The sequence below is a fragment of the Hemiscyllium ocellatum genome, chromosome 23 (assembly GCF_020745735.1).
Source record: "Hemiscyllium ocellatum isolate sHemOce1 chromosome 23, sHemOce1.pat.X.cur, whole genome shotgun sequence".
Lineage (NCBI taxonomy): Eukaryota > Metazoa > Chordata > Chondrichthyes > Orectolobiformes > Hemiscylliidae > Hemiscyllium > Hemiscyllium ocellatum.
Genome location: NC_083423.1, coordinates 59,720,056 through 59,747,028, shown reverse-complemented (window position 1 = coordinate 59,747,028; position 26,973 = coordinate 59,720,056). Strand labels below are relative to the sequence as shown.

General features: G+C 41.1%; 1 protein-coding gene across 1 annotated transcript; it reads left to right on the top strand.

Annotated features, from left to right (window-relative positions):
* Positions 1-26,973, top strand: dldh (dihydrolipoamide dehydrogenase). Its single transcript, XM_060843067.1, has 14 exons — positions 1-78; positions 946-1,018; positions 3,297-3,376; positions 6,647-6,715; positions 6,852-6,921; positions 9,966-10,066; positions 11,954-12,097; positions 12,429-12,530; positions 13,361-13,551; positions 13,695-13,865; positions 17,814-18,003; positions 25,114-25,251; positions 25,372-25,461; positions 26,729-26,973. The coding sequence occupies exons 1-14, from the start codon at positions 40-42 to the stop codon at positions 26,792-26,794; spliced, it is 1,524 nt and encodes a 507-aa protein (XP_060699050.1). The 5' UTR covers positions 1-39; the 3' UTR covers positions 26,795-26,973.

The window sequence follows — 26,973 nt, the reverse complement described above, 5'->3', positions numbered from 1 at the left end:
GGGTGGTGACGTGTTTCCGGTTCACTTGCTGCACGGACGATGCGGACCTGGAGCCTGATGTTTCGGCAGCTGCTCAAGGTCAGCCCGGGCTCCGGGACCTGCCAGCCCCTCAGCCTGGGCCTTGTCACTCCGGAGGCCGGGCCCCATCTCAAAAGCCGCCGTCCTGGTCAGACCCGGAGCCTGCATACTTCACCATCCCCCAAACACCGGAGACCCTAAGATGCCAGAGACCCCTCCCTCCCGCCCCCCCCCCAAATCATGGAGACCCTCCTCCGCCTTCTCTCCTCAGCCCGGACACCCCTCCTTCCACCTCCAGACAGGGATATGTCCCCAAATGCAGAGACCTCTCCCTCCGCCTCCCCAAACTCTGGAGCCACCACACCAGAAAGCCTGGAACCACCTCGACTCAAAAATTCTGGAGTCGCTTTCTTTCACACCCCGTCTTCCCCTCCTCCCCTTTTAAACTCTGCAGCCCCCTTTTCTCTGCCACCCACCCACCCCCCCAAAAAAAAACCTGGGGCACCCCAGTGTTTTTCCCTTCTCTCCCATTCATGATTCCTGTGCATTGATAATGCTAATTTCTGGTTTTTCCTTAATGGGTACTGTCATAGAACTGTGTAAAGTGAATACTATTGGGTATTAGCCAAAATATGTGCAATATAAGTAGTACAACTAATTTAGTTGAATATAGTTCAGATTTAGTTGGTGCTGATTTAATTTTCAGACAGCATGCACCATCTGTAGGATGAGATTTTTAATGTTCTAAAGGAATTATGATCCAGTTGATCTGCTATGATTTCCTGTACACATTGTTTGACCATGTTTACCTTCACTATTTGTATGAGAGAAGAGGATCTAGCAAATGTGACGAAATCTGAAGATGTCCATCTTGTTTTTCAAGGTTGATTCCAATGTCATTGAAATGTGTTTTTCTTCTGAATGCAGACTGGACATGCCTGTCGTAGACTCCAAGGTCTTTCAGCAGTCGGGCTGCGGACCTATGCTGATGTTGCACCAGGTATGGTACGTGTTATAGACCCTGGTCAGCTGTGCTTTTCCAGCACTGCACTCTTTGATCTCCAACATCTGCAGTCCTCACTTTCTTGTAGGGCTGTGGGTGAGAGTTCTCACCTATTAATCATTTTGTTGCTGATTTCCCTATGATTTTTCAACCTTTGTAATGTTAGGCTGATATTTTCATTATAATATCTTGGTGAACTTTAACCCTAATGGAAAACAATTATGAATTGCAAAAGGGAGCAGGAAAATATTTATGAGACTGGACTTGTGTACTGGTAGATAAAACCACCATTAGTGCTGTTAAATACATGTCTGAGTATGTTGTTCCAAGTGGGCTAAAGTGAGGAAATGTTCAAAGTTTGGGAGAAGATTTGTAGCTCGGGTGCTGAGGAAATGTGTTGATTCATTTTTAAACCTTCTATTTAGGTTTGCTAAGCAATTAGATCAATTTTAGAGGGTAATACAGCAGAGATTCAGGTCTGTCGTTATTCAGATCAATTACATTAAAATAAATCCTAGTCTTTATGTGCAGTGTCCATTTTTACTCTTCTGAGATCCAATATGTCTGTCTTTGAGATGAATCTGATGCTGTTTTATGTGTAACTCACATGTGAGGATAAACTGTTTACAATTGCTTCTGTTGAAAGACTCGCTTGGCAGGCACTACTCAGTTTTTCCAAAATAGTCATTTTCTTGGAGCAAATGTTATGCAACATTAGGGAACAGGCTATTCTGGATTTGATATTGTGTAGGATTAATTAATATTAATTAATCTCAGTATAAGTTCTTCTAGGGATGAGTGATCTATAATTTTAAATACACCGGGTGTGGGGGGGAGGGGGGGAGAGGGGAAGCTAGAGTCCCGCACTAGTGTTATGGAGTTAAACAAAGAATTATATAGGCACAAGGACTGTTTTAGCCTTAATGGACCAAGCAGGAAGACTAAAAGAGCAGTTGATGAATGAATAGTGGCAGATACTTAAGGAGATACCTAATTGGTGGTAATTAAAATATATTCCAGAAAGAAAGAGAGTTGGTATAAAAGGTGGAAAAACATCCAATGCTAAGCAAGAAAGTTAAATATAAAAACAAAAATTAATACATCAGATTCTGGACACACCAGATGTCTGGAGATTAATGACAGGATATGGAGATAATGTGGGAAAATGGTAGAAGTGATATACTATGTTCTAGAATGGCAGGGCAAATTCACAGACAAGAACGACAGGAGCCTAGTCTGTCGCATCATGTCCATGCTGGTCAACAAGGATCCCATTTTCCAGCTTTTGTCCCATGCACTCATGGTATCACGAGTGAATATCTAAATACTGCTTAAATAATGTGTGTTTCTAACGTGTTGCTCATTCAGGCAGAGAATTCTGTACTCCCACCACCCTTTGTGTTAAATAGTTCCTTAGGGTAGCACGGTGGTTCAGTGGTTACTACCACAACATCAGGCACCTGGGTTCGATTCCACACTTGGGCAACTAGATTAGATTAGGTTACATACAGTGTGGAAACAGGCCCAACAAGTCCACACCGACCCGCCGAAGCGTAACCCACCCAGACCCATTCCCCTACATTTACCCCTTAACCTTAATACTGCGGGCAATTTAGCATGGCCAATTCACCTAACCTGCACATTTTTGGACTGCGGGAGGAAACCGGAGCACCCGGAGGAAACCCACGCAGACACTGGGAGAATGTGCAAACTCCACACAGGCAGTCGCCTGAGGTGGGAATTGAACCCGGGTCTCTGGCGCTGTGAGGCAGCAGTGCTAACCACTGTGCCACCGTGCCGCCCACTTACTAGTGGAGTTGTACATTCTCCCCACATCTGCATGGGTTTCCTACACAGTCCAGGGATGTGTAGGTTAGGTGGATGTGTAGGTTAGGCTAAACTGACCATATTTATGACAAGAGAAATGCAGGTTTGGTGAATTGGCTATGGGAAATGCACAGTTATAGGGGTGGGTCTGGGTGTGATGCTGTTTGGAGGGTTGGTGTGGACTCTGTGCCAAATGGCATGTTTCCAGACTGTAGGGATTCTGTGGTTCAACATAGGTTGAATGGCACATTCCTGTTCCTAATGGTTCGCTTATATAATGGCCAAACTTTGAGGCAATTTCTTCATAGAATCTATCTTAATATTTTTTTTATTTTATGACAGATTTTATTGGCAGTTCATGGAGTCTGATGATGAATATTGGTGTTATATTGGTTTATTGTGTCAGTGATGAAAGCTCAAGCTGAATACACTCTATTCCTCATTCCAGTTGATGCAGATGTCACAGTGGTGGGCTCAGGACCAGGCGGGTATGTTGCTGCCATTAAGGCCGCGCAGTTGGGGTTTAAGGTAAGTCAAAGGCTGGTGAGCTAATTATGAAATAGTTTCATATGTAAGGCAAAGCCTCATGTCCAAATGTACCAATGATAAAAAGGGTAAGATTGCAAATAATATTAATGGAAGCATAAAATTACAAAGAAAGCAGAAAAAACTGGCAAATAAATTGCTGTACAGGCTAATATGAAGTCCACATTGGACGTTAAAAAAGACTGACAGAGACATTATTTAAATAGTGGAAAGCCAGATACTGTGGACAGGTACAGAAAGTTATAGTAAAGACAATTTAAATGTTGACCTTTTCCTAGACAACGTAAACTAGAAGGTAGAAGTCATGCTTCAACACAGTAGCTGGGTTACATGATGGCAGGAGGAATGGTACCATGTATTAGGCCTTGAAGGGAGTGCAGTATAGAATTACGAGACAGATATCTAGGCTCTGAGAGTTAAATCATGAGAAGAGATTGCACAAACTAGGATTGTGTTCCCTGAAACTTAGAAGATTCAGGTTTAACTTGGTCAGAGCTTTCAGGCAAGGAAGGGAGACAAATTATTCCTGCTAGTTGGACAATCCAGAGTTGAGAGACCTGTCTCTATTTTACACCTTTTGAGGAATAAAGTTAGGAAGTACGCCTGTGCATACTGCCTGGATATTTTGAACTCTTCTGCAAATATTGATGACTGCTGAATTATTCATTGTTAAGCCAGTGATAAAGGAATTCATATGGTATATTGGTTTATGGAGTCAGGTCACAGAATCATTTCATTGAATAGTAGAACAAGTGATGAATAGTCTCTTTCCGTTCCTATCTACTATTAGAAGTAAATATCCATACTGTCATGAAGCACCACCATGTGTGCTGCACATTCATGCCTTTTACCCATAGTCACTCAGGTCTTTCTTTTTAAGATTATTACCAAGTTCCTTTCTGAAAGCCAGACTGACCCTGCTTCTATCACACTCAAGCAAAGCATTCCAGATCCTAACCGCTTGCTGTGTGAAAATATTTCCCCGTGTCATTGCTGCTTCTTTGGCAGCCACCTTAGTCTCACCCACCCCCATCTTTCCATTAGTAGGAATAGTTTCTCCATATCTATCTCATGTGGACCCCTCCGATTTTGAACACCTCTATCAAATCTCCTATCAACCTTCCCTCCGGAGAGCATGCCCAACTTCAGTAATTAATCTTCCTAACTTAAGTCCTTCATGCCAAAACCATTCTTTTAGATCTTTCCTGCCCCTCTCCAGTGCATTCATATTCTTCATAAAGTATATGGCCCAGAACTAGAAACTTTGTGGGCTCTCTGTAAAGCATAGGATCCTTTATTAATTTCTTAAATGTGTGACTGCACTTACCATATCTAAACTCCTGCAACGTTACCTCAGGAGAACTCAATGATGCTGCACGGGTTTGAGTATTCAGCTCCTCAGAGCAAAGTCAGCCAATTGTAGAGCCAGTGATTGTAAAGGTGCTATCTTGCTGGGCTGGTCATTGTGCAAATGACTACCCCAGAAGATATTCAACAACGATGTGAAGCTATTAAACACTTCTAGAGTTTCAAAGAATCCAAGCATGCTCAAAGAGCTATTTAGAAAAACATGACATTTCAGCTGACTCAGAGGATGAAAAGTGTGACAAGTAAAAATAGTGATAGCTAATTCAGTTACAAGACAAAATATATCCACCTGGCTGCAGAAGACTCTCAAATGGCAATCAAGGAAAGGTTGACGGTCAGGTCAATCTGACATCTTTTATCTTGTGTGGGGGAAATATTCCTATAGAAACTAAATTTTTACTCTATCCATGGATGTGGGAGTTCACATTAAATAAAGAACTCGCTTTCCTATTCATCCAGACACTACCTTTTGCATGCAGATTAGGTGATCTATCGAGCCTTTTTTTTAATCAATATTCACTGATTTCCTACACAGTAGGGCTTGTATTTCAAATTCTTCAGCTTCATCAATAGACCCTGCTGAGATCCATTAGTCTCAGTCAGCATCATCTCTCCCAGCTCTGCATTTCTGCTATTATACACCAGCTGCCTATTCTTCTAGCTCCTCTATCATTGCTAAGTTCAACTTTCAGCCACCTTTGCTACCTTGACCTATTCTCACCTTCAAAACCTTCCTTTCTAAAACTCTGCCATTGACAACTCCTGTTCAGCTCTTAACTGGACTGCAAGGCACTTTGGGATTTATTCCAGTTATTGTCCCTGAATCAGGAGAATTCATTCTCACCTCTGATTGTTCAGCTATATAAACCTCAAATTGTTTGGCTATACATATAGCTACATCAGTGATGATTTAAATATATAAATGATGTAAAGGCATTGTTGATAAATTAAGTTGTTATATATTAGTATTTTATAGGCAAAGGATAATTCATTCTTATTAAGCAAAGGGGTGAAAGGTTATTAGGGTTAGGCAGGAATGTGGATGTAAGGTTACAATCAGCTCAGTTGTGATCTTATTCAATGTTAGACATGATTTGGAGGTGTCGGTGTTGGACTGGGGTGTACAAAGTTAGAAATCACACAACGCCAGATTATAGTCCAACAGGTTTATTTGGAAGTACTAGCTTTTAGAGCACTGCTCCTTCATCAGTTGGTTGTGATGAAGGAGTAGCACTCCGAAAGCTAGTGCCTCCAAATAAACCTGTTGGACTATAAACTGGTGTTGTGATTTTTAACGTTATTTAATGGTCCATTCCTGTTCCTAATTCATATGTTCTCAATTTAATCTAACTGTACTTTTATTGGCCACTTTGAGGAATTAGATGAAACAGTAATTAACCTAAAATAAAATGTTGTAAATGCACAGCAGGTCTCCTGGTACCTGTGGAGAGAGAAAGAGTTGACGTTTCTAGTCTGAGACCTTTCACCAGAACCTGATCTGAAACACTTCTTTCTGCACTTGGTGCTGCCAGATCTGTTACCTATTTCCAGCACTGTGATCTTTTCAGATTCTGATTATCCCGAGCATCTTGCCTTTTGTTTTAATTTTGAGGAATGTTTATTCCACAGATACTGGTACCTTGCCTATAATTACCACTGAATTCAATAATAATTGTCAGGAATATGGAGAAGGTAGAAGGTCAGTTACAATCTTATTGAATGACAGAGCAGGCTTGAAGGACAGCTTGGCTGAAACCCTGTATTACTTGTGTGTGTATGTTTTTATCACATTGTTTGCAGTTACAGATCAAACAAAGCACTGTTAATCAAGATCACCTTTCTGAATACTTTCAATACGGTAACTTTCATTTTTAAACGTTGCAGACTGTCTGTGTGGAAAAGAATGATACGTTGGGTGGAACATGTTTGAACGTGGGATGTATCCCCTCCAAAGTACGTATTTGTTCAGTGTGTAAGACACTGCATTTTTAATCAATATTCTATTGGAATGCTATTATATAGTCACTAAATGTTTTACATATCAATTGTAAGATTAACTGCTTAATCAAAGTTGTCACTCTTGTTCTAGGCCTTGCTGAATAACTCCTATCTCTACCACTTGGCCCATGGGAAAGATTTTGCCAGCAGAGGGATTGAAAGTAAGTATATCTTCAGAACAAAAACAAAAAGTGCATGACAGTATTCTGAGAGAGAGAAGCTGTCACCTTTCATCAGAACTGGAAAAAGTTAGAAATATAGTTGCTTTGGATTGGTCGTAGGAGGTTTAAATAAAAAATCAGAAGAGTGCATGGTTAGAGACGTTAAATGACAAAAGGCTGCATGTTGCAAAATCAAAGGGAGTGGTAATGGGAGGAGTAACTAAATGGAAATTGTCTAATGGAGGTGTAAGTGGCAGGATCATGAAGAGCTACCATTTACAAGGAAAAGGAATGATGTGAAATTGTTTTTTTTTGATGGAAAAGGAAGTAAGTGAGACAGGTGGTGATTTAAAATTATTAGAGGTATACTAAATCATGAGGAGCTAAACAGATGAAGGAACTGTTCCTATTAATGGAAAGATTGAGACAGAGGGAGCACAAATTGAAGGCAAGAGAGGCAATGGAGGAATGAAAATTTTTCTTCACTAAGTAAGTGATTGGGATTGGAAATGCCTTGCCTGTGTGTGTTGAGAAAGATTCAATCAAGGTATTTAAGAGGGAATTCAATCCTTGTCTGAAAAGGAAGAAAGTGGCCACACAAATTGGGTGATAAAGGAGATGTATGGCATGCTTGCCTTTATTGGTCAAGGCATTGAGTAAAAGAATCAGGATGTCATGTTGCAGCTTTATAAGACTTTAGTTAGGCGATACATTTGAGTTCAATTCTAGTCGCCATGTTACAGGAAGGATGTGGAAGTTATAGAGGGGGTGCAGAAAAGGTTTTCCAGGATGCTGCCTGGAATATGAGCTATGAGGAGAAGCTAGTAAACTCTGGTTGTTTTCTATAGAGTGGTAGAAGCTGAGGGTAGTCTTGATAGTCTGTGAAATTGAGATGCGTGGGTAGGGTTGACGGTCAGGCTCTTTTTTTTCCTCCCCCCAGAGTTGAAATATCTAATACTAGAGGGCATGCATTTAAGGTAAGAAGGGGGGAATAGTTCAAAAGAGATGAGGGGTAAGATTTTTTTTGTTAGGATCTGGAACGTGCTGCCAGGGATAGTGCTGGAGGCAAACACAAAGGGGGGGTGTTCAAGGGACTTTTAGATAAGAACATGAATATGCAAGGAATAATGGAATATGGACCAAGGGGCAGGCAATAGGAATTTGTTTAAGTTGGTGTCATGTTTAACGCAATGCTGTGGGCTATACAGTTCTATGATTGTGCAGAATAATATGACCATGTGCAGTCAGTTGGGATTAGTTTAGAATGGCATTGTAGTCAGCATAGACAATGGCGGGCCAAAGGACCTGATCCTGTTTGTACTGCTCTTTTGTAATGAGGAGAAGGCATGGTAATAGTGCTCGGTGAATTCCTTCAGAACAGGTGAATGGATTCCTGTGCTATAACCAGTCTGTGACTCCAGTAAAATCTGAAAACTCAAATTCCTAATTGAAACTTAAGGGGATGAAGTGTTGTTCCTCAAGCTTATTTGAAGCTTAATTGAGGAGCACAGAGTGTGAATTTGGAAGACAATTAAAATGCCAGGTGACCAGAGCTTGGATTAAATGAGCTAGCCGAATGGAAGACTATTGCAAAGCAGCTAGTAAGTCTGCATTTGGTCTTCCTAATCTAGAAGAAACTATATTGAGCAGCAAATGCAATATACTAAATAAAAATACAAGTAAACTGTTGTTTCACTTACAAAGGAGTTTTTAGGGTCTTGGATTGTGAAAAGAATGTAGGTAAACTGTGGGAGTTACTTTTTTGGGCTTGCTGTTTGAAAGTGTCATATAAAGGGGAGGATGTGCTTGAGGTCTGAGCTAAGTTTTGACAGGCATGCCTACCCTTTGGAATGGTAAAAAAGAGGTGTAAGAGACCACATGGCATTGAGAAAAGGGTACAAATTAGAAGCAAAATGAAGAAAAATTTCAAATTCTGTAGGTACAAATGAGGGAGTAGCACTGGAGCAATAAACATACAAGGATTAGGAGATTTAGAGTTAAGGTTTTAGGCAAGATATGTAAAATGAAGTGAGGAGTTTCTTTTCTCGCAGTTGGTGTAATAACCTCAAACTCACTACCTGTTATCAATGAGGTCAGTTGAAAATTGGATAGGATCTTGAGGGAAGTAAGCTTGTCAGAACATAAGGAGAGATGGAAGGGTAGAGAATTGGACTGTTTATAATGCGGTGCTGGTTAGAAGGCCTCATTCTGTGGTGCCATTAATCTAATTTCACAAACAGTCTCCTTTTATTTTGAGTGAGTGGAATTGAAGGAGAAGTCATTTAAGATGAAGACAGGTTCAGCCAGACGGAGGAAGGTAGTGATGAATGGATTCTGTTAAGGGAAGCACCAGGGAGCTTTGATTATCCTGGCATGATCGTGTGTAGGGACATTCTTGGGGCCAGGAAACTGGGAACGATTAAAAGTGACAGGGCATTAGAAGAATAAACCAGACCACTGGGAATAAAATGGTCCAGAAGGGAAAGCATCTGTTGTGGGACAGAAGCAAGCATACACTGTGTCTATCGAGACAGTTCTTATGGTCAAGTAGGTATATTTGGTGAATTGTCCTATTTCTTCCATTGCCCCACCACCTTGTATAAATTTTTGAGTAGTTTGGTTAGAAATAGGGAGTAAATGGCATATGGTGGAGGTGGTCATTGCTCACACTGTCACTTACTGATTTCCTCCCTTGCCACCACCTTAACTGTTGTACTTTATATAAAATATGAGGGCATAAAATTGACTTATTCTGTGGTTCTTCAGTGGGTTTAAAACTTATGAGTGAAGTTGGATGTCTTGTAGCTCATTTCAGTACATGACAAGGGCATGCAATCTCTTTTGAATATAAATATCCTTCCCTGCAAATTAACTGTAAATGTGAATAGCATATTTTTGATCCTAATGCTTGTTAGTACAACAAAATTATTTGATTCTTTGCAGCATGTTTTACAATTGCATTTGATCAAAATGTAACTTAGTGCACAATATTGAGAGTTCAAAAGGTGTTACTTTGATCTTTACTTCACATTTCTTTATTAAAGTCACAGGAATGAATCTTAACCTGGAGAAGATGATGGAACAAAAGAGCAATGCGGTGAGGTCATTGACTGGTGGAATTGCTCATCTTTTTAAACAGAATAAGGTTAGTTTCTGATTTAAATGCGCCATTTGAATTAATCAGGGCCTTTGTCGAGGTAATGGGAGCAGAGTTTGTTGCTTGCTTTACCACCTCCAGTCAGAGTCTTCCTTCTGAGGAGCTATATGTGTTAAGTTTGATTAACTGCAAATCTTACCCTTAATACCTACTCACTCGGCCTATATCATTTGAGCATAGGCAGAATTAAAATTTAATCTTTGACGCTTGGAAATATATTCGAAAGATCATGTACATCTTATCGAGGCAATTCTGTTTTAAATTTAATAATATTTTCAATTATTGCATTTAGTGTATGTTTTCTGCATGAAATGTAGATCACCCAGGTTTGGTATGATTTTTGTACTCTGCTGCATCAAATCTGCATGTAGACCAATTAGAGTCATAGAGGTGTACAGCACAAAACAGTCCCTTTGGTCCGACTCGTCCATGCTGAACAGGTAGCCTAAATTAAACTAGTCCTCTTTGCCAGCACTTGGCCCAGATCCTTCTAAACCGTTCCTATTCATAAAACCATCCAGATGTCTTTTAAGTGTTATAATTGTACCACTTCCTCTGGCAGATCATTCCATGCATGCACCGCCCTCTGAGTGAAAAAGTTGCCCCTTAGCTCCATTTTAAAATTTTTCAGTATTTACTACAACTCCACCAATTTCCGTGACAGCAGTTAGTTGGATACTATCCAGAACAACTCACTTGATTAGCACCGCATCTACTAATATCCACTCCCTCCACGATTGATGCTTATTATCAGAAGTATGTATTATCTACCAGATGCACTGCAGAAATTTGCCATCCTTAGACAGTACCTTCCAAACCCCTGAACTCTTCTGTCTAGAAGAACAAGGGGAGCAGATACATAGGAATGCTACCACCAGCAAATTCCCTTCCAAGTCACTCACCAACCTGACTTGGAAATATATCACCATTCCTTCACTGTCACTGAATAAAAATTCTGGAATTCCTTACCTACAGCACATTGATTACAGCAGTTCAAAAAGGCAGCTTACCAACACCTTATTAATGGTAAGTAGGAACAGGCATTAAGTACTGGCCAGCCAGTGATGCCCACGTCCTGTGAGTGAATTTTTTAAAAAGTATCCTTTCCATGAAGGCCAGCGTAGCATTTGCCGCCTTCACCGTCTGCTTATTTTGAGGAGCTAGTGCACAATGACACCCGGATCACATCACAGCTTTCACTTTCCCAACCTTTCAGATTCTTTCCTACTTTTGCTACCAAAGTGGATAAATATCCACGTTATACTTCATCTGCTGTGTATTTGCCTCAACTTGTCCAAATCACACTGAAGCATCTCTGCATCTTCTCTTTTCATCCTCCCATTCACATTTGTCTGAAAAATTGGAGATGTTACATTTAGTTCCCTTGTGTAAATTGTTATAAAATATTGTGCTGGTGTCCAAACACTGATCCCTCCAGTACCCCACTGATTACCATCTGCCACTCAGAAAATGACCTGTTATTCCTATTGTTTCTTGTCTGTCAAAGTTAAAAATCTCAACACCAGATTACAGTTCAATAGCTTTATTTGATGGAAGAGGAGCAGCGCTCCGAAAGCTATTGCTTCCAAAAAAACCTGTTGGACTATAATGTGGTGTTGTGAGATTTTTAACTTTGTCCACTCCAGTCCAACACCGGCTCCTCCACTACTTGTCTGTCAACAGTTCTCTATCCATGTCAGTACACTTCCCCCAGTCTTGTGTGCTTTAATTTTACATGCTAATCTTTTGCTTGAGATCTTATCAAAAGCTTTGAAAAATCTAAGAAAACCACATCTACTGCTCTACCCCACTTAAAACTCTGAGGCAAAATAAAACTTGTTGATATTTGTCGTTGTCATTCTATTTCGTTACAAGGTGACACATGTTCAAGGACATGGGAAGATTACTGGAAAAAACCAGGTCACAGCTTACTGTAGTGATGGTAGCATACAAATCATCAACTCCAAGAACATTCTTATTGCCACAGGATCAGAGGTTACACCTTTCCCTGGGATTCAGGTATGAGAGTTAACTTAAAAAGCAGGATTATTCTCAATTGATAAATTTCCAGGTTTTTACACAACTATTTAGTTGATGTACAATCCCGTTTAAAAATGTGGTAAGTGACAATTTTAGTACATTGAAGGCCATTCAGGTTGTCATACCTATTCTGGTGCAGATCTGATTTGGTGCAACCCACTTCCAATTCCCTGCCTATTCTCCATGTTTTTGACATTCACTTTACCTTGACAACAGTCTTGTGTTTTTATAGAACATGTTACTGCTTTTTGCCTGGAAGTCAGTTTTGTAAGACTGTTAAATTAACAATATCAATATGCCATACCCACAGATTGATGAAGAGACAATTGTGTCTTCAACTGGAGCTCTATCATTGAAACAAGTTCCTGAGAAGCTGGTGGTTATTGGTGCTGGTGTCATTGGTGTTGAATTGGTAAGCAGAAGAAACTGCAGAAACTGCTTTTAAGAACAATTAATCAAAATATTACGTAGAAACCCTTTGTGCCTGAGCTGGATCTTTGGTAGAACTAACTATTTAATCCATGTAAAAAGTGAGGTCTGCAGATTCTGGAGATCATAGCTGAAAATGTGTTGCTGGTTAAAGCGCAGCAGGTTAGGCAGCATCCAAGGAGCAGGAAATTCGACGTTTCGGGCAAAGGAATCGGCATTGACATGGAGATTGCAAAGAATTTTCAGCGCATTCTTCAGAAACAGGGTCTGAAGTTTAAGCTGAATACAAAAGTGACTCCTAAAGGTGGTCCAACAAGTGACTGGCCCCCTACCTTCCAGGCTGTTGGGTCTTGTACTTTCTGCTCTTGTTAATTTATCTTGATGTTGACATCTCTAATTGTTAGAACGACGTCAACATCAAGGTTCTGCACAAGCTTTGTGGATGTGCAAATGTCTGGACTGTCATACAGAGAACAAAAGTCCCATGTACAAATTGCAGTGGCTTTAAATGGGGCGAATAGAGCTGGGGGGCAGCAACCTTAATGGATGTCTTGGTGCCTCACTCAGCAAAGGAAATTAGAGAGAATGTTGATCCTAAGCCTGAGATAGCGTCACATGTCAGGAAGAGTCTACAGTATCTCTTTAGCAGTGAGGTTCCACCACTATACTTGTTGACAGTTACCACCCACCACTGCTGGAGAGGGAGAAATGAAACCAGTGCTCTTGCTGTCCTCAGTCCTGCTGCTTTATTGAATCTGTCAGTGTATATGTTGCAGTAGCCAGTCTCTGGAAGTTGTAATTTTCTGTTTCCAGGGCTCTGTATGGCAGCGCCTTGGCTCTGAAGTGACAGCTGTTGAATTCTTGGGGCATGTTGGAGGAATCGGCATTGACATGGAGATTGCAAAGAATTTTCAGCGCATTCTTCAGAAACAGGGTCTGAAGTTTAAGCTGAATACAAAAGTGACTTCAGCAAATAAGAGACCCGATGGGAAGATTGATGTTTCGTGAGTATGAAGTGAGAATGTATGAGTAATGGATTAATTTTAAGCTATAAGAAGTGAGTTACAAGCAGTGTGTAAACCTAACCACAGAAAAGTGCTTTGTACTTCATGGACACATTTTGAAGCGTTTTATCTGCTTGCTCCAGATTTGAGGCTGCAGCCGGCGGAAAGGCAGATACAATCACTTGTGATGTGCTGCTAGTGAGCATTGGCCGTCGCCCCTACACTGAGAATCTGGGACTGCAGGATATGGGAATCGAAGTTGATAAGAAAGGCCGAATACCAGTCAATAATCGCTTCCAGACAAAAATTCCAAAGTAAGTGAATCCTCTTCTCCACACACAATTATTCCAGGAACGTATATGGACACTTGTCTGTGTTAGCAAGCTGTAGACAGCTAGAACAGGAATTGATCACTCAGCCACTTGAGCATTTCTATCAATCAATGACACCCTGGTTGATCTGTGACTGAACTCCTTTTGCTCACCAAATTAAGTAGCATGTAGCACAGCTTGGAAAAGTACTTAAAGTTGGGGGATTTAGTAAGTGAAACATTTTTGTGCAGTAAGGAAAGAAAATGCTGTTCTGCACCACAACATGTGGTATTGAAAGGGGACCTCCAGGGAATAAGGACCAAGCAGTCAGGGCATGAGTGCATCTTGCTCACATCTGGGATAGGAGCCAGAGTATAGATGCAGAAGGGAATGACTACAGATGAAAATAAGGAACAGAAGAAACAAAATCCAGAAAATAGCCAGCAAAAGACGTAGTCAGCGGTTCATGATGTGTACTTCAATGTGAGGAATCTGCTCTTATTCACTAATGAGCTGATGGCGCAAGTAGAAATTTGGCAGTATATATTATAGTCATTGTTGAAAATTGGCTGCAAGCAAGAGAAAGATTGGCAACTCTATATGGTTTACAGTTGGTACAAAATGGAGGGTTCACCATCTTGATAAAGGATCAATTATAGCTGTGGCAGAAAAAGAGAAAGTAACATCTAATGAGGCCACGTGAGTTGAACTGAAGAATAAGAAAGGAGTCTGTCACATTACCTAAAAAGGATTGTGGAGCCACCCCAGGAATAAACAAATTTGTAGATAAATTACTGAGAAGAGTGTAGATATAGTAAGAGGTCACAGCTAACGCAATGTTAACTGGGATGGATCAGTGTAAAAGGTATAAAAAAGTGTTGAATGTGCATTTAAGAGGAATCTTTCAGCCAAAACAGAACAAAATTGACATGTTTGTGATGTCATTTTAGGGAATTAATTTGGCAGGTGATAGTGGTGTTAGTGGGTCAGTATTTTGGTGGCAATGATTTAGGCTCGAGGGGCTGGACGGCTTACTTCTGCTCCAGGTAATTGAGTTGTATGAGGTACTTGCTACCTGTATAGATGAGTATAAGGACTATAAGAGTCAGTGGAAAACGGACAATGGAACCATGGTGCAGTATGCCATTCAACTGACCATGTAAGGTGGTAATGAGGAAAACTGGGAGAAGCGACAGAGCATGATTCTGGGAAAAGCTGGCTCACTCACCACAACGGAGAAGGGGATTGCAGAGGGCCTGGTATCAAATACCATGGGCTAGAGAAGTTGCCAGGTAGGATCCATCTTAAGTTGCTAAGGGGGTAAAGGAGCAAATAACAAAGCCGTTGACAGAAATTTTCTAGATTTCTCTGAACACAGGATTAGTGCCAGGGGACTGGAGGATTGCAAATGTAACACTGTTGCTTAAGAAAGGGGCAAATGATAACCCAGGAAGCTACAGACCTATCCGCTTGACATTAATAGTGGGAGGACTGATGGAGACCATTATACAGGCAGAGGTAAACACCTATTTAGAGAAAAATAGGTTAATATGAGACAATCAATATGGTTTGGTCAAGGGCAGATCATCGAGGTAAAAACAATGACTGCAGATGCTGGAAACCAGATTCTGGACATTTCGGGCAAAAGCCCTTGTCTGGACTTGTCCTATCTGCCTATCTCCTTTTCCACCTATCCACTCCACCCTCTCCTCCCTGACCTATCACCTTCATCCCCTCCCTATTGTACTCTATGCTACTTTCTCCCCACCCCCACCCTCCTCTATCTCTCTACGCTTCAGGCTCTCTGCCCTTATTCCTGACGAAGGGCTTTTGCCCGAAACGTCGATTTCGCTGCTCGTTGGATGCTGCCTGAACTGCTGTGCTCTGCCAGCACCACTGATCCAGAACAAGGGCAGATCATGTCTGACAAATTTAAGTTCTTTAAAGTGACACAGGCAGGGGGTGAGGTTAGTGCTGTGGATGTTGTATATTTGGACTTTCAAAAAGTCAGCTTGTTTAGCAAATTAAAATGCTTGGATTTGATGGGTCCTTGGCAGCATATATTAGAAGTTGGCTAAAAGATGGGAAATTCAGGGTAGGTACAGACGGATGTTCCTCATATTGGATATCAGTTGAAAGTGGTGTTCCCTTGATCAGTGTTGGGACCCTTGTTTTTATAAATCAGGAAATGCTGTGAAGATGGGTGTTGAGGGCAACATCTAAAATTTGCAGATGTTGTTAGGGAGAATAGTGAATTGTGAGTATGATGCTGAGTGATTTCAGAAGGACAATACAAGTTGGCCAAATGGGCAGACACCCAGCAGATGAAGTTTACTGAAGAGAAATGTGAGCTAATGCAATTTGGTAGAAGAAACATGGAGAGACAATACAGGCTCTATCGTACAAGTTTGAGGGGAACATAGGACCAGGGGGACCTTGAGGTTTACGTGCATAATTCTCTGAAGGTCACCTGCAAGTTGAAGCAGTTGTTAAAATGACTTATAGGATCCTTGAGTTTTTAAATAGAATCATAAAGTATTAAAGCAAGGAAGTGATGCTGCACATCTACAAATCATTGGCCAACCCACATTGGGAGTGTTGTGTTCAGTTCTGGGCACCTTACTTAAGGAAGGATTTTCAAGTCTTTGAGAGAGTACAATGGAGATTTCCTGGAACTATACCAGGAATTAGGGATTTTACCTAAAAGGAAAAGTTAGAGAAATTGGTCTTATTGGAGTCGTACAGCACAGAGTGACCTGGTACATGTTGACCAAAATTTCCACATACATGAATAGGAAACGTTTTGCAGGATATGTTAAGTGTATTTGTCTAAATGCCTTTTAAATGTTGTTAATGTACATATCTCAACAACTTCCCTTGGCAGCTCATTTCATTTGTGTACCACTCTCTGTGCAAAACAGTTTCCCCTTGGGTTCTCTTTTATTCTTTTCCCCTCTAACCTTAAACTGATACCCTCTAGTCCACGATTCCCCAACGTCTTGAGTGAATGAAGAAAAGGTCCTGCTACAGGATATCAGGAGAAAAGATAGAAAACATGACCTCCAAGAATCTAATACATTATTAGCATTAGAGTCAGTCACACTCTTTCTCCATATCCCTGCAATATGGTTTGTCTGTCCAATTCCCTTCTGAGGATTATTATTCAATGTGTAAATTACCACTACTTGTATTAAGAATTACATTCCAAATCCTGTTGTGTAAAAAGATTTACTACTTCAATCCCCTTTTGGGTCTTTTGCCAGTCCTTTCAAACCCATGCCTTCTCATTATCTAACAGTTATTAGAAATATTTTGTCAATATTTATTCTCAATTTAGAACTGAGAACCTCTGTTTCCTACTGTCCTCAAATGAGAACAAGCATAGTTCTTCAATCTTATTAACATCACCTCCACCCCTAGAAATATTCTAGTAAATCTCTTCTGTACACATTCCACTTGTCTTATCCTTCCTGAAGTTTGCTGCCCTCAAGTAGATGCTAGCTGGAGTAGTGTGACGAAGTTGGCTTCTGTCATTATTAGCAAACTTTCTTGTTTTTCTACTCCATGACTTTATATGGCCCAGAATTCTAACTGCTTTACTGGCTACTTTTTAACCTGTTATACCACCATTCATGCACAAACCCCCTTCCGATCTCTGTTCTTTGTACCCTCTTTAGTGTTGTACTCTCCAGCATGTAAGGAGTTTCTTTATTCTAATGTTTGCTTTGAAATCTGTCTTTAACATTGTTTATCATACTTCCAGATTTCATGTCATGTGTGAATTTTGAAATAGTCCTTTTCTCCCGACCCCTGTTCCAAGTCCAAAAACAAGAGATCCTAGTACTTGAACCTCTAGAAAGTTGATTGTATACCTTTTGTAGCATATTTTAATTGAATCTAAATGGGTAGTTTAATATATTGAACTACAAAAAAGTATTTTTCCTTCCATAGTATCTTTGCTATTGGGGATGTGATTGCTGGTCCAATGCTGGCTCACAAGGCTGAAGATGAGGGGATCATCTGTGTAGAGGGAATGGCTGGAGGAGCTGTACACATTGATTATAACTGCATCCCATCTGTTGTATACACTCATCCAGAGGTTGCTTGGGTTGGCAAATCTGAAGAACAACTGAAGGAGGAGGTAACATTCCCACTCATTCCAAATCTTTGCCCTTTTGACTTCAGCACAAAATATTAAACTAGCAATCTGTTACTAAAATGGATATTTTTAGAAACTAATGTTCAGCCACTTAACCCTCCCAAAAACATTAAGATGATTTATTAAAAAATGAATTGAAATGTATTTGAGGATTAATAATGACTCATGCAGGTGTTTACTTGTTTTAAGGATTATAATTAGCAATACAATTAGCAGTACATGAAATGGTGGGTCAAAAAAGCCTTGTCCTTATATTAGGATGTCCTTTAGGGTATGTTAAGAATGAGCTCACTGCTATAAAATGCTTCTATGACTTTAAGATATTCTCAAATACATTATAGCAAATAGAAGTAAAGAACGGTGGTTTCATGGTGGTAATGTCATTGGGCTAGTAATCCAGACCCCATAAGAATGCTCTGAGGGCATAGTTTCAAATGCCACTGTGGTAGATCCCACAGAAACTGTAATTAAAAGCTAACATAGGAAAGCTTTGGAGGGATATGGATCAGGAGCAGGGAGGTGGGACTAGTTTAGTTCGGGGTTATGTTGAGAGTGGACTGGTTGGACTGTGGTCTGTCTCCATGCAGTATGACTTTCATGACATGACTCTAATTGCAGCCATATAGTCAATGATTGTCATGAAAGCCCATTTAGCTCACTGTCTATGAGAAAGGAAATCTGCCATCCTTGCCTCATCTGGCCTACACATGACTCCAAATGTACAGCAATATAGTTGACATCTAACTACCCTCTGACATGGCCTAGCAAGCCACTCAGTTTTGGATGTAGGTTTGTTCACTGAGCTGAAAGGTTCATTTCCAGATGTTGCATAACCTTACTAGGTAACATCTTCAGTGGACTTTATGCAAAGCAATGCCAAAACTTCCTGCTTTCTATTTATATGTTTGGGTTTCTTTGGGTTGGCGATGTCATTTCCTTTGGTGATGTTGTTTCCTGTGGTGAAGTTATTTCCTGTTCCTTTTCTCAAGGGGTGGTAGATGGGGTCTAACTTGATTTGTTTGTTGATAGAGTTCTGGTTAGAATGCCATGCTTCTAGGAATTCTCCTGCTCATCTTTGTTTGGCTTGTCCTAGGGTTGTTGTATTGTCCCAGTCGAAGTGGTGTCCTTCCCCATCCATATGTGAGGATACTAGTGAGAGAGGATCATGTCTTTTTATGGCTAGTTGGTGTTCTTGTATCCTGGTGGCTAGTTTTCTGCCTGTTTGTCCAATGTTTTGTTTGTTACAATCCTTGCATGGTATTTTGTAAATGACGTTAGTTTTGCTCATTGTCTGTATAGGGACTTTCAAGTTCCATTAGCTGCTGTTTTAGTGTGTTGGTGGGTTTGTGGGCTACCATAATGCCAAGGGTCTGAGTAGTCTGGCAGTCATTTCCAAAATGTCTTTGATGTAGGAGAGCATGGCTAGGGTTTCTGGACGTGTTTTGTCTGCTTGTTTGAGTTTGTTGCTGAGAAACTGGCAGACTGTGTTCATTGGGTACCCATTCTTTTTGAATACACGGTATAGGTGATTTTCTTCTATTCTGCATGGTTCTTTTGTGCTGCAGTGTGTCTTGGCTCATTGAAATAATGTTCTGGTGCAGCTTAGTTTGTAGGTGTTGGGATGATTGCTTCTGTAGTTTAATATTTGGTCTGTATGTGTTGTTTTTCTGTAGACGCTGGTTTGAAGTTCCCTGTTGGCTGTTCGCTCTACTGTGACGTCTAAGGAATGCCAGTTTGTTGTTGTTTTCCTCCTCTTTAGTGAATTTTATGCCAGTAAGGGTATTATTGATGGTCTTGAAGGTTACCTCTAACTGATTTAGTTTAGTGATGACAAAAGTGTCATCCACGTAGCGGACCCAGAGTTTGGGGTGGATGGTTGGCAGAGCTGTTTGCTCAAATCTCTGCATTACTGTCTCTCCTAATAATCCTGATATCGGAGATCTCATGGGTGTTCCATTGGTTTGTCTGTAAGTTTTGTTGTTGAAGGTCAAGTGGGTGGTAAGGCAAAGGTTCACCAGCTTGATGATATTCTCCTTGTTGATGAAGTTAGTGGCATTTGGTGTCTGTGTCTTTGGGTCTTTTAACAGAGTAGTCAGTGTTTCTTGGCCAGGTTAACGTTGATTGAGGTAAACAGGGCTGGTACATTCCTGAAGGCCATAACAGCCATGTTTACCTCAATCAACATTAACCTGGCCAACAAACGCTGACTACTCTGTTAAAAGACCCAAAGACACAGACACCAAATGCCACTAACTTCATCAACAAGGAGAATATCATCAAGCTGGTGAACCTTTGCCTTACCACCCACTTGACCTTCAACAACAAAACTTACAGACAAACCAATGGAACACCCATGGGATCTCCGATATCAGGGTTATTAGGAGAGACAGTAATGCAGAGATTTGAGCAAACAGCTCTGCCAACCATCCACCCCAAACTCTGGGTCCGCTACGTGGATGACACCTTTGTCATCACTAAACTAAATCAGTTAGAGGTAACCTTCAAGACCATCAATAATACCCTTACTGGCATAAAATTCACTAAAGAGGAGGAAAACCACAACAAACTGCCATTCCTAGACGTCATAGTAGAGCGAACAGCCAACAGGGAACTTCAAACCAGTGTCTACAGAAAAACAACACATACAGACCAAATATTGAACTACAGAAGCAATCATCCCAACACCCACAAATTAAACTGCACCAGAACATTATTTCAATGAGCCAAGACACACTGCAGCACAAAAGAACCACGCAGAGCAGAAGAAAATCACCTATACCATATATTCAAAAAGAATGGGTACCCAATGAACACAGTCTGCCAATTTCTCAGCAACAAACCCCAAACAAGCAGACAAAACACGTCCAGAAACCCTAGCCACTCTCTCCTACATCAAAGACATCTTGGAAATGACTGCCAGACTACTCAGACCCCTTGGCATTATGGTAGCCCACAAACCCACCAACACACTAAACAGTAGCTAATGGAACTTGGAAGTCCCTATACAGACAATGAGCAAAACTAATATCATTTACAAAATACCGTGCAAGGACTGTAACAAACAATACATTGGACAAACAGGCAGAAAACTAGCCACTAGGATACATGAACACCAACTAGCCACAAAAAGACATGACCCCCCCTCACTAGTATCCTCATATACGGACGAGAAAGGACACCACTTCGACTGGGACAATACATCCATCCTAGGACAATACATCCATCCTAGGACAAGCCAAACAAAGACGAGCACGAGAATTCCTAGAAGCATGACATTCCAACCAGAACTCTATTAACAAACAAATTGAGTTAGACCCCATCTACCATCCCCTGAGAAAAGGAACAGGAAGTAACTTCACCACAGGAAACATCATCACCAAAGGAAATGACATCGCCAACCCAAACACATAAATAGAAAGCAGTAAGTTTCAGCATTGCTTTGCATAAAGTCCACTGAAGATGTTACTTAGTAAGGTAATGAAACATCTGGAAGTGAACCTTTCAGCTCAGTGAGCAAACCTACATCCAAAACCTCAACCTGAGCTACAAATCTTTTCAACTCGCTAAGTCACTCAGTTGTTTCAAACTATTATGAAGTCTAAACAAACGAGTAAAACCAGACTGACCACCTGATTCACTCTCCACCTTCTTTGCAGTTGTAATACTGCATTTTGATATCTGTTTTGCTACCCCAATGAACTTTGCATGGTACAATCTGTCTGCAAAACAGCATTTCTACCGAATCACAGTAGATCTGACAATATCAAATCAAATGTCAGCCCATGCATGGGAAACGCTAAGGGCAAGGAACAGCCTTGGCAAATGTAAAATATCCTTGTTACCAACATCGGATAGTGTCATGCCCTGGCTGTTTGTCACATTCTCTCGCGCTCTGTCTCACTTGTGCCTGGCTCTCACCTGTCTTTTTGAGCTGCTTCAGTACAGCTGCAATACTGGCATCATCCACCAATGTTGAAAATTGCCCAGGTATGTTTTGTGTACACAAAGCAGCCCAATCAACCAATCTATTTCCGATTGTTGGCAAAGTAATGGAAGCGGTCAGCAGCAGAACTATCAAACAGCATTTGTACAGGAATGACCTGCCCACTGATGCTTAATTTGGCTTCCGCGAAGGTCCCTCAGCTCCTGATTACATGGTCCAATCATTTGTCTGAGTGTGGTAACAAAATTAAAGTCGAGGGCTATCTGGAGAAAACTTGCTGGTTTGAGTCAAGCCTAACACAAAAATAAGTTTGTTATTGGTGAATCATCTACTTTATGAAAGAGCAAAACCAGAATCATAATTTGATCATGATTATTGAACTGTCTTAAGCTTTAAGTTCTGCAGCTCTACTTTGCTTGAAATTTCTGCAAGAGTTCCTCAGGATAGTATCACAGTATAATAGTATGTTAGGCCCAGTTACCTTCAGCTGCTTCATCAATGACCTTTGCTCCATCATTAAGTCAGAAGTGGAGATATTTGCTGATAATTACACCACATTCAGCTCTGTTTGTGACCCCTCAGGTACCTGATGCAGTCTGTGTCCAAGTGCAGTAAAGACGTGAACAACATTCAGGTTTGGGTTGTTTAGTATCATTGCCAAGTATCGTTTTATGATGGAGAAAGTGAGGACTGGAGATCAGAGCTGAAAATGTGTTGCTGGAAAAGCACAGCAGGTCAGGCAACATTCAAGGACCAGGAGGTTTCCTGAAGAAGGGCTCATGCCCAAACCGTCAATTCTCCTGCTCCTTGTATGCTGCCTGACCACCTGCACTTTGCCAGCAACACATTTTCAGATCGTTTTATGATGCAAAACTACCAGGCGATGACCATCTCCACTGAGAGAAAATCATCTTATTGCCCTTTCACATCCAGTGACATTATCATCACTGAAGCCCCCAGTTTCAACATCCTGGGTGTCACCATTGACCAGAAATGGAACTGAATCTGTGTCTACAAGTGTAGGTCAGAGGCTTTGATTTCTAAGGTAAGTAACCTCTTGTCTCCCCAAAGCCTATCCACTACCTACAAGACTCGCGTCAGGAGTGTGATGGGATACTTTCCACTTACCCGGACTGGTACAGCTCTATAAAAATGCTCAGGTTTAACACCATCCAGGATAAAGCTGACACTTGACTGGCACTCCATCTATCATCTTCTGCATTCGCACCCTTCACTACTGACAGTAGTGTGGACCTTCTGTAAGATGCACTGCAGTGACTGACCAACCTCCTCAGATAGCATCTTCCAAATACCACCTGGAAGGACAAAGCAGACGCAGGGGAATACCACCATGCTTCACTCCAAACCTTTCACTGTCACAACTTGGAAATAGATCGCCATTCCTTCAGTGTTGTTGGGTTGAACTCCCTCACTATTGGTGCTCCAGCAGTTGGATAGCAGTTGCAGGAGTGACCTTCTCAAGGGCATTTGAGAGGCAGTATGCACATGCTGTGAACAATAATAAAAAAAACTACACAAAAGTCATTCAGTCCATAAACCCAGACCTGTTGTTCTGAGTAATTGTCAATCCCACTCCCAATCTGATCCCCATGGTCCTGTAGGTTTTTTTTTCTTTTGAGTGCCCATCCAGTTTTCTTTTCAAATCATTGTTACCACTTCCAGTACTCACATGGGCATTGAGAATTGGGGGGTTTGAGCTATAGAAAGTGGCTATTTTTCCTGGGGCATTGGAGGCTGAGGGGGTGACCTTTTGGAAGTTTATAAAATCATAAGGGGCATGGCTAGGGTGAATAGACAAGGTCTTTTCCCCAGACCAGGAATTCCAAAACTAGAGGGCATAGGTTTAAGATGAGAAGGGAAACATTTAAAAAGGAGCAGAAGGGCAACATTCTCATGCAGGGTTTGGTGCATCTATGGAATAACTGCCAGGAGGAAGTGATGGAGGCTGGTATAATTACAACATTTGGATGGGTATATGAATAGGGAGGGTGTAGGGGAATATGGACTAAATGCAGGCAAATGGGACTAGATTTATATAAGATATCTGGTCCCTGTATAGGAGTTGGACCGAAGGCTCTCTTTCCATGCTATACTGCTCTATGACTGACTTCCAGGTTGTTGCCACTAACTGTGTAAAATTATTCTTCCCAAACCTCCCTGCATATATTGTACTAGATTTTAAATCTGTGTCTATAGGACTTGTTCTCATAGCTAATGAAAATAGTGTTTTTTTCCCTCGTCCAACTTATCCAAACTTTTCCATCTTGTACACCTCTCTTCAATCTACTTTGCTCCAGGGAGCATAGCCCCAGCTTGTCAAACCAATCATGTTGAAATTTTACTCTACATCCTAAGTCCTCTTTATACAACAGGATAAGTTGTGCTTCTAGCACAGAACTTTTGCAGGACTGTTTACAATGAAATGGCTTTGAAATCTGATCACTTTCAAAGCAGCCCTTTTGTGCACGGCAAGACCCTGCAAGCAACATTGAAGGAATGACCATATAATGTGATTCAGTGATGTCAGGCCAGAAATGGGTATGGAAATATTTCCGATTTCCTTCTGTAAAGACCATAGGACCTTGTCAGTTCTTGTCAGGGGCCAGTGAACCACTTACTTAATAACTCATACCCAGGATAGCACTGTGCTGAGAGTATCCATCTGAAATTTTTTCTACTTATGGGATGTGGGCATTGCTCTATGGACCAGCATTTATTGTCTGGAGAGCATTTATGAGCCAAATTCTTTGCTGTGGGTCTGGAGTCAAATGTAGGCCAGACCAGGTAAGGTAGGTAGATTTGCTAAAGTGATGCCACGTGACTTATGACAATTGACAGTACTTGCACGGTCATCATCAGGCTACTTCTTTTTGAACTGAATTTGGATTTCACTTTGTCATGATGGGATTCAAATCCATGTCTCCCAGAACAGGAGTCTGGGGTTCTGGATCACCCATCCAGTGACGACATCACCACTACACCACCATAATCCCCTTATGTCTGCAAGTTTGTAAATGCATGTCGCTAAGTGTACAACTTATTTGCTGCAAAAACAGGTCTGTCTTGAACGTAAAGCATATGAATGTAAAGCCTGTTTTATTCAATATTGATCATTCATTTTCTTTTAGGGCATTCCGTACAAGATTGGCAAATTCCCATTTGCTGCCAACAGCAGAGCTAAGACTAACAATGATACTGATGGTCTGGTAAAGATTCTTAGCCATAAAGAAACAGACAGAATGCTTGGAGCACATATCCTTGGTTCTGTAAGTAGCAAACCCATTGTGGTGTAGATGGGATATAAGAATTCCTGAAGTAAATGTGGTTTTCTCTCTGTTAAGGGTGCTGGAGAAATGATCAATGAATGTGGTTTTCTCTCTGTTAAGGGTGCTGGGGAAATGATCAATGAAGCCACCCTCGCTATGGAGTACGGAGCATCATGTGAAGATGTTGCCCGTGTTTGTCATGCTCATCCAGTAAGTAATACTGGGAACATTGGAGTACTGAACAGGGATAGCACTGCACAGATTATTAAAAACCTGCATCCCTAAAGTCTTCACGGCACACAAATGTTGTACCTCTACTAAAAGAGCAGTTGTGCTTATTCTATATATTTCTTGTCCATGTGTATCTGACTAGAAATCAAAGCAGCAATAGGTTATTTGGCCCATCGGGCTTACTTCCCCATTCTACATGATCAAGGCTGATCATGGGCTTTAACTCCACTTTAGTGTCTACTCCCCATATCCCTCTCTTCCTGAGACATCAAAATCTGTCTGTCCAAGCCTTAGATATATTAAGTGGTGGAGCATCCACACCCTTCTGGAGCAGTGAATTGTGTGAATAAATGTCTCCCTATTTCGATCTTAAACGATCATCTACTTATCCTGAGACTGTGCCCCCAGATTCGAGATTTCCCCAGTCAGGAAGAAAATAACGTCTCCGTCTACCCTGGGAGAAAGTGAGGACTGTCGATGCTGGAGATCAGTGTCAATATTGTGCTGGAAAAGCACAGCTGGTCAGGCAGCATCTGAGAGCAGAAGAATCAACATTTCGGGCATAAGCTCTTCATCAGGCATGAGGGTTGTGGTCCAGGTGGTAGCCACCTTTTGCTTTTGAGAACTGTTTCCATTCTCACTAATAATCCCTAGGTTGTGCATTTTTACGGTTTAATACAATTACTTTTATATGGATTATTTGCACTTTCTAAACAACTGAAATACCAACTCTCAAGATTCCAATTGGCTGCTCTCTACCCCCCAGCCCTTCACTCACTTCCCAGACTTTGTTTTCTGCTTTATTCCATATTGTTTATAAATTTGTATTTAGCTTGGAACTGGAGCAGACAAAGTTCTTGTTTTGGTTATGAAAGCAATTACTGACCATTGCATGGGCGGCACGGTGGCACAGTGGTTAGCACTGGGTTCAATTCCCGCCTCAGGCGACTGACTGTGTGGAGTTTGCACATTCTCCCTGTGTCTGCGTGGGTTTCCTCCGGGTGCTCCGGTTTCCTCCCACAGTCCAAAGATGTGCGGGTCAGGTGAATTGGCCATGCTAAATTGCCCGTAGTGTTAGGTAAGGGGTATATGTAGGGGTATGGGTGGGTTGCGTTTCGACAGGTCGGTGAGGACTTGTTGGGCCGAAGGGCCTGTTTCCACACTAAGTAATCTAATCTAATCTAAGACTCTGTGAAACTAGTAATTAAACAGAATCTCACTCACTGCCTTTTCTGTTCTCTTGCAGACTGTTTCAGAAGCTTTCAGAGAGGCAAACATAGCAGCATCATTTGGCAAAGCCATTAACTTCTAAAAGATTTGTGATTTGTATATAAACTGTAACTGGCGTCAGAACCGTTAGTAACTTGGCATTGTGATGAAGAATGAAATTATCTGTTGACCTTAAGCAGGGTTGTAATAAATGATTTGTTTGTCAAATGATGCCACATTACTTGTATTTTAACAGTAATAAAACTGAGGGAATGATGTATA